Here is a 13,323-nt window from a genome sequence, read left to right as displayed (position 1 = left end):
CTGTTCCAGAAATTTCACTCCCTCTGTTGGAGTTGTGTAGCTCAGTGCTATCACAGAGAAGACCTCACAATGTGTAGCTGCGTATGTGGAGGTTGGTAAGAGAGAACATCCTTCCGAGAGCTTCAGAACACGGTGAAAGCACTAAAACTGGCAGCTCAGAAGGCAGAACTACATGACTGATGTTGAGAGGACGTGACCGGGCCATTGCTGACAGTTCAAGGAATTGTCCTCAGCCCAGCACAAAAGTACCCAAAAGCTCTCTACTTTGCAATAACTGTAGTGAGTAAAACCAAAAGAATAATAAAAAAAACCATCAAGCTCCTGGACACAACAATCCTGCTCCAAAAAAGTACCATGACTGATTGGCTGGCTGAATGTCTAAGCCTACACCCAAACCACAACTGTCATTACACATAAACCATATTTACACAAAATTCAATTTTTAGAAATCATTTCCTGACCAAATAAATATATAGATCTGATTTTTTTTTGCAAAATAAAGCCCTTTTCATTTATGTTTTATATTGTTTTCTTTCTTTTTTTTTTTTTTTTTACAAATTTAGAGAAACAAAAATAACTGGTGACAAAAAAGGCAACTACAGAATATTGTTGCATTTTGATTTTCTCTGTAAGGTCATAATTTTATATACTAAGCTCTTTTAGAAAAAGATTGTCAGTACAGATTTGCTACAGTTCTTGCAGTCCATACCGAAAAATGTGTCAGTCTCCCAGTGCTGTAAGCTCCCACCCTCGGTCCTATTTCTAAAACAACAGAGGCCGTTTTCTTTTCTTCTGAGAAAGGGGCAGAGCTATTGCAGACGAGTCTGTCCGTACCTCCCTGGTCCCAGATGTGAATATGGAAGCGGTCCTTAAGTCAGTAGAGGAGAGATTAGGCAGCGTCCCAGCCAGCATTTTGCACTCTGGGGTAAGTTCAGGGACAGGGATGTGGAGCTGAGGAGGGAGTCAGTACACATAGCCACCAAGGAATGGGAGTCCCGTCATGCCCTGCTCCCCCCCATCTGGCAGGTAGGGGGTGTTCTCATCATAGTGGGACAGGGGCAGGGTGTCTTCCTCAGAACCGGCGAGCACGTCCGGGTCAGCTTTCACACTGGGCCTCTGGCTGTCAGAGAAGGCCATGGAGAGCAGGGCCTCTGGATCGCAGACAAACTTATAGACGTACCTCTCCCCAGCAACCTGAACAACCAAGAAAGAAAGAGGAAGCTGTAAGAGTTTGCTCCTGTGCGGTGCCTGCTGCTCTATGACTAGCCCAGTCATGTGACCCTGTACCTTCTAAACAGTGCATGAAAGTGATCCTGCTATATCATTCTGCATAATGCCAAAGCGTGTCCCCATTAAATCGTTCTGTATGATGCCAGAATGTGACCCTGCTGTATTGTTCTGCATATTGTTTGAAAATGAGCCTGCTTTACCTTCTGCATTATGCCCTTCTCATAGTAGTAGCGCAGGGAGCGGCTCAGCTTGTCATAGTTCATGGCTGGCCTATTCTTCTGGACACCCCAGCGACGGGCCACCTGAAACACAGAGTTAGAAGGACTCAGAGACACACAAACACACGTGTTCCTCCACCACGCATATGTTCAAGGCCTGGAATGCGACAGATCCCAGGTTAAAGGTCAGCAGAACTAACCTCCTCAGGCTCGATGAGTTTGAACTCCATGCCACGACCGGTCCAGGCAATGAAGTGACCGTTAGCCGGGTCATCCAACAGAGTGACCAGGAACTGCCAGAGCTGCAAGGAGCCACGGCGCTGAAAGGGGGTCCCTTCGCGGTACACGCAGGGCTCCTGCTTCACTTTTCCTGTGTGGGAGAGAGGGGCACAGATACAGATTGAGGTTTTCAGCACTATATAGGCATACAGATGCAATGCACATTTCAGTCAACGCTATCCTAATGGTGAGTGCACGTATATATTATGAAATAACGTCACTAAAGTCTGTTCAGGGTTTAGTATTGCTTTTGAGACACAGCCTCTAACAGACCAGGGAGGGTACCCCATGAAATACAGTGCTGCTGATCTGAGGTGTCCTGTTCTGGACTAATTTCCTGATAGAGAGGGACTGGACAGCCCTGCATTGGACCCACCTTCCAGTTTCTCAGGAACCACGCAGGCATCGTCATAGTACAGCTGTGACTCTCTGTCAAGGGCGAAGCCTGCAGAACGTGAGAGAGGGGGTGGAGCTGGTAAGTCAGAGTGGATTTTAGGGAAAGGTTTTTCCACTGGGACAGAATTACTTTCCAAGCAATTCAGCTCTTTCCCAGCAGTGAAAAATGACCTGCTTCTTATATCATGTACTGGAATTTGAAACTTGTGCATATGAAAAACTAAAGAGGAACCAATTGACTAGATATACAGTCTGATAGGCATTATCTCAACTCTGTTCCATTCATACTGTGCCAGTATGAATTTTATCAGCTCAGACAACTGATTGAAACTAAAATGCTGAAGCTTCCACTTCTATCTAAACCTGAGAGTACTTAACTAGTTCCCCCAAATAGATAAAGCAGTTTAATCACTTACTGTCATTGCCGCTCTGATAGATGCTGGTGGCCCTCCTAAACGTGGGCTGACAGTTAGGCACTTCTGTAAAACAAGTGAGGACGTACTGTCATGGCACTGTCCGACCTCTCCAAACAAAGTAATTCACTCCCACATCCTTGCTTGTCATATGGTTGATGGTTGATATTTAATGCAGGCTGAAATTTTGAATTCACAGAGCAAATCTGTTTTGATTTGAAAAATTCAATTTTTTGTAATGGTACACTGGAATTCCATATCCCATCCTGTAGAAATGTAATCGCAGTCCATCCACATATAATTTCACATCACTGTGGGTTCTTCCACCGCTAATTAAAGCTGTTTTTCCCCCGCTGGCATGGCTGATAGTAGGATCTCCAGCTGTCAACCAGCTGTGCTTACACAACAGGCTCTGACGCAGCCAGGCCAGAGAGGCCCCACCCCCACACCTGTGGGAGGCCTGATCAGCTCATGCATACACACTACTGAACATATGCCGCCAACACAATAAGGAGTTTACCATCCAATATTAAAACAATCAACTTCTTAACAGGGGGTGGGGGGCTACCCCTTTTCTGTATCCCCCCAAACCCTGCCAAGAGCCTCCCAGAACCAATTACTTCATCTGCTGTCACTTTGGCAGCACCCCCTCTGGTTTCTGCGGACCGCTGTGAAATTCTGGCTCAGGGACTGTATAATGCATGAACACACCATCTGTACCCCTGTACGTGCACACACACAGGCATGCATGCACACAGATCTTTTATGCTGACACGGGTATTTATAGGCTGCTGGAGTCTAAGCGGATTTGATGTTACATCACCACCCACTCGATGAGGCTGAGAGGATGAGAGAGACAGGGACGGCAGCCTGACCCAGTGAGGGGGGAGGGGAGATGATGGGGCTGACCTATTGGGTGAGAACAGAAGGAGGCTGGAGCCACATGCGCATGAAGATGGGCTGGGCTGGGTGGGCTGGTAGTGATTTCACAATATCATGCGAGCTTGTGCATATACTGTTTTAATTACAGCACCATTGCTATTGTGTAATTGTTAAGCTCCATCTCAGGCTAGGATGTTCTCATATACTGGCTGACTTATTTCAGTTTAAGAATGACTGGGTGTCCCAAAATAGCCTGTAGCCTATAGCTATCTAGCAAGGCAGCTATAATAGACTGCAATGCAGCTGTGTCACAAATCTGTCCCAACATCGTAACCCAAAGGCTGTCAGATTGATTCCTTGGTACGGCCCTGGTGTTGCACCCTCAGGCAAGGTACTTAACCTGAATTATTTCAGTAAATATCCAGCTGTACAAACAGATAACATATAAAAAATGCAAACTGTGCAAGTTACTCCAGATAAGAATACCTTCTAGGAAACCTACTGGGTCTGAAAAAAAGTTATAATCCCACAGTTTTGGCGCTGACCTCAGAGCTAGCCAGTATAAAAACAAACAGGGAAGATGACTCAGCAAATCCGTGGTTTGAGAAGTTTGTTTAAAAGTCTGTCTCATTCCAGGCTGCTGCTCTTGATTAATTGCATCACTGTCAACCTCTCTCAGGAAGGCAGCAGTTAGATGTTAGGGGGTGTCTGGGTAAGATGCTAGCTGGCGCTCGCTGTTCAGAGTGTGCTATAATCTTGCATTGACTCCCATTGTGTATATCAACACCTTTCGCCCCCCCTCCCCAGTATGAAAGCACCAGGTACCTACTCTCAATGCATACTCTCACATGCCAGAAAACTGGACTACTCAGTGTGTAAATATTAGCAACTGACAGACTTGACTGGCTTTATTGCAGGTCACACCAGCTGCTGTTGCTCTCTTTAAGATGGCTCCACCTTCAACTCACCTGAGTCGAAGCAGAAGTCCTGGGGCTCCTGTTTGATGGCCAGCGGGTGCAGGGCAGGCTGTGGGGGGCCCATGATGGGGGTGCTCTGCGCGGCACAGCGGGGATTCAGTGCCTCCTGTTTGAAGCCCTGTGATGGTGCAGGGACGAGGGGCTCCGACAGTTGGCGGTGGTAGGGTGGGCGCCTGTCCTGGGTTGCGGTGCTGGGTGCCTGAGGTGGGAAGGGGGTGTGCCTCTGGGCCTCAGAGGGGGGAAAAGGTAGGCAGGGCTCCGAAAGCTGTCGATGAATCCTGGGGAGTTGGGAGGAGGGAAAGTGTCACTAACATTTGGCGATACAACTCTGTGTTTCAGCCATGGAAAACAAGCAATTACATTCAGAGTACAGAAATTTCAGCAACAAAAGCTGCAACACAATGCGTGTTGGGGGAAAAACATTGAAAACTGAGGGATTCAGACCTCAATGGGCAGACTCTAAATTAGGTTCTTTAGTGCCAACCGTCAATACATACAGATCAGGTCATTTGTGAGACATTTTAGCCTAGCTGGTGGGACCCACTTACCTGTGTTCAACGCTGTAGGCAGTTGCTGAGTGAGTGAGGGGTGGGTGTGGCACCACAAAGGGTGTGCTCTGTCTATTTGTGGAGCTAGGAACTGCAGCCTGTCCATGGAGAGGGTGTGGTGTGGCTGTCTGGGATGGGCATGTGGGAGGGGCTTGGTCACAGAGCAGGTGTGTGCCTGTAGTGTGGGTGGAGCTGCACGGTGAGATAGGTGTAGAGGGAGGAGTCAGTGGCTTGAACCCAACGGCAGGCTTCCTGTCACAGGCACTGCAAAGATGAAAAGGCGAAAAGGACAGGTTATCGTATGCTAACTGAGGGCCTGTCTCACATTCTGATTGCTGGACACTTGCAATGTGCAGTGTACCTGTAGCTGAAGAGGCACTTCTCTCCATAGGGCATAAGGGTTTGGTCCTGGCCGCAGGGGGGCAGGTCTTCAGAGGGGTTCAGCTCTCGCTTAATCTTGGTAGATGGGGGGCCATGGAACATCACTGCGGACATAAATGGGTGAGGGGGCATTAAAAGATACAAACTATCAAACCCATCACAACTGGTGCAAAGTGGTCTCTATAAGCCTGTTCATGTGTATTGCATGGAAATGGGATCACTTTCCACAGTAGGTAATTGTGTCTCCATAGACTGGTAGGATGCACTAAAATATGCCCTCAGAGGTCTCCTCCTAATTTCCATTATTCATCTGTGGACACTCCTGAATCCATGCAGCTCTGTTCAATTATTCTCAATGATTTGCTCCTCCCTGTGCTTTAACCACTGGCTAGGCTCACCCAGAGCTCTCCAGCTCCCATATTTCCCATTCTGTAATAATGGCTGGAGGAGTGCAGAACTCCCATAGACTGACTAATCAGCACCAGCATCCGGGGAGGCCACACAGAGTGTTGTGTTCAGCTTCCTGTGCTTAAAACAAGGGCTTTGGATAAATCTTCCCTGTGAGAGTCCAGCAACAGTAAAGACTGGGATTACATACACATTACATTTTATCTGTTTAACAGAGGCTCTTATCCAGGTGACTTACATAGGTTATAACACCTGTACATACACCTGTACATACAATAGATTTTATCTATTTATACAGCTGGCTATTTACTGAGGCAATTCTGGTTTAAGTACCTTTCCCAAGAGTTCAACAACAGTGCCCCAGCAGGGAACTGAACCACCAACCTTTAAGTTATCAGCCCTACCCCTTACCACTGGAACCTGGACAGCCAGAAGGGGGAAATGGTAACGACTATATGGTTTTCATATGTCTGTGTGCGTGTTTGTGCACATGTGCGGTGGGAGGTTGAGAGATCTGCATGTGGAAGTGTTGAAAGCTGGAGACTAGGACTAGAACAGGACAAAAGGACAGTGTTACAATGAGACTGCTGTTACACTATCAGAGGGAGGACATGCCTTTCCATCAGGCATTGCAATAGAATTAGTTCATCCAGCTCAACTCAGCTTAGCTCTGCTCAAATTCAACCACCTCTGAGGAATCAACAAGAGCTCTTTGCCAGTACACAGAGGGCAGTTTTTTTAAAAAAAACTGACTGCACAGCATTCCCACAGAAGGAAGAATACCTGTGTGCTACTGCCTCTGGAGAGGAATGGTTTGTTCAACATCCCCTCAGCTAAAATTAATGAACTATTATACCTCATCAGTCTGCCCCACAGGATACATCTGCATGTTACATTCAATTGCTTGCTTGACAGATGTTCTGACTCAGGCAGACTTACATTTTACATGCTATCTATTTAAAAAAAAAACTGTGGAATAGTATCTTGTTAAAGGGTACAACAGCAGTACCCCACATGGAAACCAAACCCGCACTTTGTGTTATGAGTCCTGTCCCTTCTGTCTCTTGTTCAGCTGAGCTCATCTGTGAGTGAGATCTGAGAAAGGGATGAATATAAAACTCTCTATAAGATTAAAAACTATGCTGGCTGCCTCCTCCTCTCACTGAATCTCCCCCAACCACCCACACACAAAGTAAATAATGAATCTCTGGTACTCACGGTTATCCGACTGGAAATCTGGGACAAACTGTTCGTCATCAGGTACCTGGGCTGTGGGGGCGGTGTGTGTGTGTATATGAGAGAGAGAGAGAGAGAGAGAGAGAAAGAGAGAGAGTGAGTGTAAATAATGCCCTACAGATGTAGCACTTTAAGCACACAGAGCTTTGACTCCACTGAAACAGTGGAGCATGCACAGTCAACAACACCAGTATCCCAGCATCCATGGGCCCATCTGTCATAGGGGTGACAATGTCACAGAAGTTTCTGAGAAAGCATTGGACAACACATGGAAGAAAATGGAATATTCCTCTGTCACAGTACACATCTCTGCTGTCTTCAATCAAACAGGTCATATGTTTTTTTTTGTCTTTTCAAGGGTACTTAAGGTTAATCATCAACCTTCCTGAACAAAGTCAAGGATATAAACCCCAGGAAAAGTGTATAGTTGGACATTCCAAGAAGCAGGCTTAGTCAATGGCTCTCATGGAAGACTCATAAATTGTTTCCCAGGAATTATTTTTCTCAAAACCACTCCAGGAGCCTTTTTATAATGAGTTTGCACTTTACATGGAATCAAAGTTTCCTGCCAATAAAACGACCTGCGGAGATAGGAGGCACATTTGTCATTAGTGGAGTTGCTCAATTATATCTCTGAAATATTCATGGTTTCCCCTAGTACCCGTTTAGAGAAAATAAAAGTAGTGCAAACTCCATGCGCAAGTCAAACATTAACCAGCCCTCTCCCTCCCTGCATACTATCTACAGACTTAATTGAATGGACATTAATTGAAAGTATATGCTTGCTCTCTAAATGCTTGGAAAGTTGCAGATAAAGTGTTTTAGGGGGAACAGTAGGAACAATGGAAACTGTTTTCAGTCTGCGTCACATAAATGTGCTCCGTGAATAGCAGGTGGGGTGTGGTTGTTTAAACTGTACATATACCAAAGACAGAGGGAAACCAATTAACAGTCATTGCAGGGTACTGAATTTTCCATGTCCTATGCAGAAGATGATCTATCTGTGTTGAAAAATTCCTTTCTCATCCATTTTAGCAGGTCTGGACTATTCTTTTTGTGCTGAGAGCAAGTAGTGAGAAAAAGCCGAAGACAAAACAGGTGGAACAGAGAGTAAACCAAGCTTAACTCAGGAAAACAGAATTATTCAAATCATTGTACACTGATGGAAGGGGCTTTGGATAAAACATGAAGAGAAAACCGACCTTCTGCAATCCAGATCTCTTGCAACTGACTGAGGTCCTGGAAGAGTTCTGCAGAAAGGGAAGCAACAGCAGGAGGTTACAGGGGGCATAACTGTCTCAGTCCAGCACTGTGAATCAATGCTCAGCTCAGAACAGACAGAAAAGGTACCAGAAACACATAGCAAACTCTCAGATCAGCACAAGTTTATTCAATGACAGTGTTGTCCCATGACATTTAATTCAACCGAAGACAGGATCACTTCCCACAATTTGACAGGGTTTGTGGACACCCAAGGGGAAGTGGGCTTTGATGAGTTTACTGTTTCAGCACAGGTGGTAGGCTGTGTTTGGTCAGTGGTGCTGATTTGGCCAGAGAAAACAGCAAAGTAAAAAGATGTAATTACCCTCTGTGTCATGCGCAAGCTCAGTGTCCACAAACTTCCTTTTCCTGTCATTGAATGGTCTGCTGGTCTCTATCACATGGGATTTCTGCTATAAAATGACAACAATAGGGACACATTCATTTGCCTCATTCTTAATCACACACTAATTTCAGACTGACACACATATCATATAGGCCTACATTGCTTATAATAATACAAAGCACAGCCTGAATATAACACAACTTAGGAATGTCACCAAGAATCAGTCCTTTAATGTATAACCCTTCTTTAGTATCTATAAAAGGAATATTTGATTATGTGTTCTAGAATAAGTCCTTGATGGAACATGGACAAAAATTTCACTTATCTAGAAGTACACATTACTGACATGGAAAAGATGATAATGTAAGGGTAGGTTGACATTGAATGGATGGGTTGGGGCAAGAACCTGCACCAACTTAAACTGAGGGGGGCACAAGAAGGCAACTTCCAGCAATACTTACATTGAGGGGGGCCAAGAAGGGGACTTGCTGATCATAAAATCCATCCATGGTGCCTGGCCCTCTGTACTTTCCAGACAGGGGTGATGCTGAAAGAAGCCGAGAGAGGGGGTGTCGGTGCGTCTGCTGTTTCCACAGCCAGCTGAGAAAAGTTGCACACGAGTAAATTCCTCTTTCCGAGTCTTAGCCAGCGGTTTCTCCCTCACCTCACATGAAAATAGCCAGCTTCACGCACAGCAGTAACAGTCTAGCCAGTGATTTGTTAGAAAGTGCTTTGTCGTGTGCTACTGAGTGTCCAGGGATGATACAGCTCAGAATGCCAACGAACGATTACCTGACAGATGTAAACCTCAGATAAGCACGGCTAGCCATCTGTGCTACTTGCTTACGCTTGCAATCATAACACAGAACAACAGCCGGTACAGAGGAAACAATACTGATATGGCTTTTGTGGCCATAGGAAGCCAATTCGAAATGTTGTAATGTAAGCATAGAGACTGCGCAACAGCACGAGTACTCCGAGCACCGGAAAACAGCAGAACTGTAAACAAGGGAAATTCATGGGTAACTTGGAACTTGGAAGGGATGCGAAAGCTTACACGAGCCTCTGCTTAAACATGCTGCAGTGCTAGGAAACGGATTGTTTGTAGTATCGCATCAGCCCTACCCCGGGAAGACTACCTTGAAGGAATATAGAGCATCAATGCGCTTTCAAAGGCACACAAAACTGGACCTACAGCTGCGCACAGATTTGCGGAGTCTTACGCCTGGGTAGCCCTGAAACAGGCACGCTAGCGCAGTGAGTCACTTAAGAGTCACCCGATTCGAGCTCTTAATGGACGACGGACAGAGAACTCCACGCCATTCACGGAGTGACAGACACCCAAAAGATATAATATAAAAACGGGAAATATTCCGTTCCATCTCTCCTCAATAGTCGCACTAACTCATGCATGTGACCAACACATATGGCCTGTTATTTACTAGGCTAATTTGATGATGTTGTTACATTTCTCAGAAACGTGTTTTGCCACTAACCATCAGTACCTACACCAAACATGCAGCAAAGAGTGTGACTTCAGAAAGCATCGTAAACGTTTGATCAAGTGTCATCGAGTACTGTAAAGTGTATCCAGTTCAGCTGTACTCCTTCTTAAATGGTCGCTCCTTAGGAAAGAAAAAAACTAAAAGGCTAACCACTGCCAGAAAGCACCCAGGATTACTTTTAGTTAACCGCAGAAAAATCAACTGTTACATGCCAGTACTTTAACTTGAACCGATTCTGGATACTGCAATACGTATTACGAATATCTCAAAACTGCATATGGGTACTTTTTATAACTTAAGAACATTATTACACCATTGACTCCATCTGAGCTCATGAAGATAAAACGCTGCTTCACTGCAGCACAGTAAGGGGTTAAACATCTCACTGTAGCTGCTGTTCACGAAGAAAAAAATCAAATGCGACATCTCCACCTCCCGGCTCAGGTTCTTGTTTTTCCTCATTGAAGTTAAACTCGATTCGTACACGAAAGGGGAGGGGGGGGGGGGGGGGGGGGAGAGATGGACGATCTCAGCTCGATTGACCCCGCTAACTACACGAAGACAATATATGCACAAGAGATTAGATAAGGCACAGTCCAAGACAATCTCTCTTCCTATTACAAACAACAGAAGCACGATGCAAAGCAGTAGAAAATGGTTGCCAAAGTAAATGTGCACTTGGAGAAAATGGCGTTCACTTTCGCTGAAGCGATAGGTTGACAGCTATCTTAATTTGCAGTTGTTAGTTGGGATAACTTTATCAAAATCCAAGAATTTGCTTGTAGTCAAATTGTTTCATCATTTCATTTTGCGAATACTATTTACATATCATGAGACTCACCCGGTCGGTATTATATGCTTTTCCTGAACGACTGTAAGGATGTGATGCTCGTAAATTCCAAGCAAAGCCACACGTTTCTCTTCCCAATGATGAACTGATGCGTTCTCTTCGACTCTCAAAACCTGAATGGGGTTTTTCTCAATGAACTGCAGGCAGAACCCTGAGCCTCGTGAGGACCGCTGAAGTACACACTCATTGGCTTATGCAATATGCCATTCAGAATTATCAGCCAATGGGTCTTTGTAAAGTGCTAAATTATGCAGGAACCGGCCGAAGACCAATCGCGGAGTGGGTCAGGCTTACTTTGAGGTTGACTGGTTTCATTCATGATTAGATGTTTCCTAACAATAGCGTGCAGCGGCATTTAAAGAGCTAGGCGTCCATGCAAAGTAGTAGTAAAATAGTTGCATCTGGTTCAGTCAAACTAGGTTGGGCTTTGTTTAAATCTTTTTCACAGTTCCACATGACGTGCATGCTACACATCTAATCAAAAGTAACTGAAACAAGTGAAAAAGTGGTGTGACACACAGCCAGCTTTCAGCTGTAATTTAACGGTAAAATTATGTCCCTTAGGAAGTAAATATAAGTATGCTGATAATTTCCCTTAAACGATTTTCTAATGACAGAAACAGATAATCCACATTTTCACACAGCAGAGTGTTTAGAGTCAAAATGATAGGTTTTTTAAAGCACAAAATTGCTATATAAAAATGTGAGTGAACTGAGCCTAAACGTTATTGCTACCTTTATTGCTTGTTATTTGTTTTTGCAACAGCATCCACAACTACTAGTACTACTCAACAGCTACTGTTATGACTACTACCACTACTACAACAACAACAACCACAAATAATAATAATAATAATAATAATAATAATAATAATAAATCATTTTTTTGTTCACTTGGAAGATGAGCCTCTTCAGAATGACTTGCAGGGCTGTTATTGCAAAATACATAAATGCATATCATGCGAACAAGAAAAACAAGACAGGATCAAATAGAGAATGAGGCAAAGTCAGACAAAGACAGGATCCCGAGTCAGAGAGACAGGGACACAGAGTCAAACAATCAAATCAGAGACACATAAAAAAACATGCACTGTGCAAACAACCAGACACACAGAGGAATGTATGTTCTTAAAACAAATGCATCTTGTTCTGACTTATGTTTCTATACATACTACGGAACATTTGCTGTTCAAACAAACATTGATACAAATGAGAAATACATACTGTTCAAACCTGTGTTTCCAGTCACACAAAGGAACGCATGCTATTCAAACACACATCTCCAATTACACAGAAGGTCATGCAGTGTCATGACTATCTCCAGACAATCAGAGCAACACACATGTCTGGCTACAGCTGTACAGAGATCAAGGACTAGGGGCACTTTCCTCTTTCGTCTCTTTTGTGTTTCCATACCAGGTTCACCTCCATGCATTCTTTGGTGTTACTGTTCTGATTCCTCTGTATTAATAAATCATTTACTCAAATCATCATTTTATATCATTGTCCTTTCAGACTAATTCACTGGCCACGGTCAACTGTTCATGTCAATGCCTGGTAATTAAGGTGGATTTTAAAAATCAAATCATAACCCTACATTTCATTCACTATTTACTCACAGGCCATATATTGTGCAATTTGAACCTCAGATTGAAATTTTCAACCAAAAAATTAGAGGCAGTGTTTCATGAAAACATTGTTTCTCCTAAAACACTGTGAAAAGATTAATTCCTGTCTGTCCTGTGATAAATTATTACAGGCTCCCTCTTCTGTATGAAGAACCATGCTGTCAGGGGGTTAGGGTTAGAACCTCTTCATTCATCCTAAACCTACTGATTAATCCTGTGTGATGGTTTCATGGTATATTAGCCCACTTTGTTTTATGTAAAAAGACTGTAGGTGGTTGTAATTTTCAGTATTACACAGGCCACACTGCTGCAGTGAGAAGTCCTACTGCCCTGCCTGTCATCCCTGAATCAAAAGTAATGCGTAAGCTCTTTACACACATAAAGGTATGCTGAGTGACAGTAGCAAACTTTGCAGGTCCCCACTGACAGTGGAGCTGGCAATGACACAGCTTGTATTCCTCACAGAACTCGGCGTTACGCCACATACCCAGTCGTTCAGATTGTCCTGGGACAAGAACCAAGCGAAGCCCGCGGCCATCTGGTGCTCCTCCTCGACCCGGGGTTCAGCCCAGTCGGACTCCTCCTCCCATACCAGCAGAGCAGCTGAGCGGTGCCAGGTGGGTTCTCTGGCAGCCCGGGCCCAAATGGGCAGGCTCTGCTGAGTTGATGCCCAATGCGACCGGAAGCGCATGGGACACGCGCCACTTTGCAGTGCTCGCAGTCTCATCAGTCATCATTACACTCCTTCATGTCGACCTCCAGTTCA

At 44.7% G+C, this 13,323-nt stretch overlaps 1 protein-coding gene across 3 annotated transcripts; it reads right to left on the bottom strand.

The window, feature by feature from the left end:
- Window positions 1-583: 583 nt before the first annotated feature.
- LOC118785986 (ETS translocation variant 5-like) lies at window positions 584-11,061 on the bottom strand. Of its 3 annotated transcripts, none has more exons than XM_036540974.1 (13): window positions 10,921-11,061; window positions 9,036-9,174; window positions 8,554-8,641; window positions 8,171-8,218; window positions 6,951-7,001; window positions 5,305-5,428; window positions 4,944-5,207; window positions 4,387-4,673; window positions 2,540-2,602; window positions 2,104-2,172; window positions 1,649-1,818; window positions 1,431-1,532; window positions 584-1,194 (listed from the first exon to the last, which is right to left on the bottom strand). In XM_036540974.1, the coding sequence occupies exons 2-13, from the start codon at window positions 9,081-9,083 to the stop codon at window positions 964-966; spliced, it is 1,545 nt and encodes a 514-aa protein (XP_036396867.1). In that variant the 5' UTR covers window positions 9,084-9,174; window positions 10,921-11,061; the 3' UTR covers window positions 584-963. The 3 variants fall into 3 exon arrangements, with proteins under 3 accessions (XP_036396867.1, XP_036396864.1, XP_036396865.1); XM_036540971.1 differs by having other exon boundaries at window positions 9,036-9,121; window positions 10,921-10,999; XM_036540972.1 differs by having other exon boundaries at window positions 8,554-8,638; window positions 9,036-9,121; window positions 10,921-10,999.
- Between the last annotated feature and the right edge of the window lie 2,262 nt (window positions 11,062-13,323).

The sequence above is a fragment of the Megalops cyprinoides genome, chromosome 11 (assembly GCF_013368585.1).
Source record: "Megalops cyprinoides isolate fMegCyp1 chromosome 11, fMegCyp1.pri, whole genome shotgun sequence".
NCBI lineage: Eukaryota > Metazoa > Chordata > Actinopteri > Elopiformes > Megalopidae > Megalops > Megalops cyprinoides.
The sequence above is the reverse complement of the archived record's forward strand: the minus strand, read 5'-3'. Positions and strand labels throughout refer to the sequence as shown.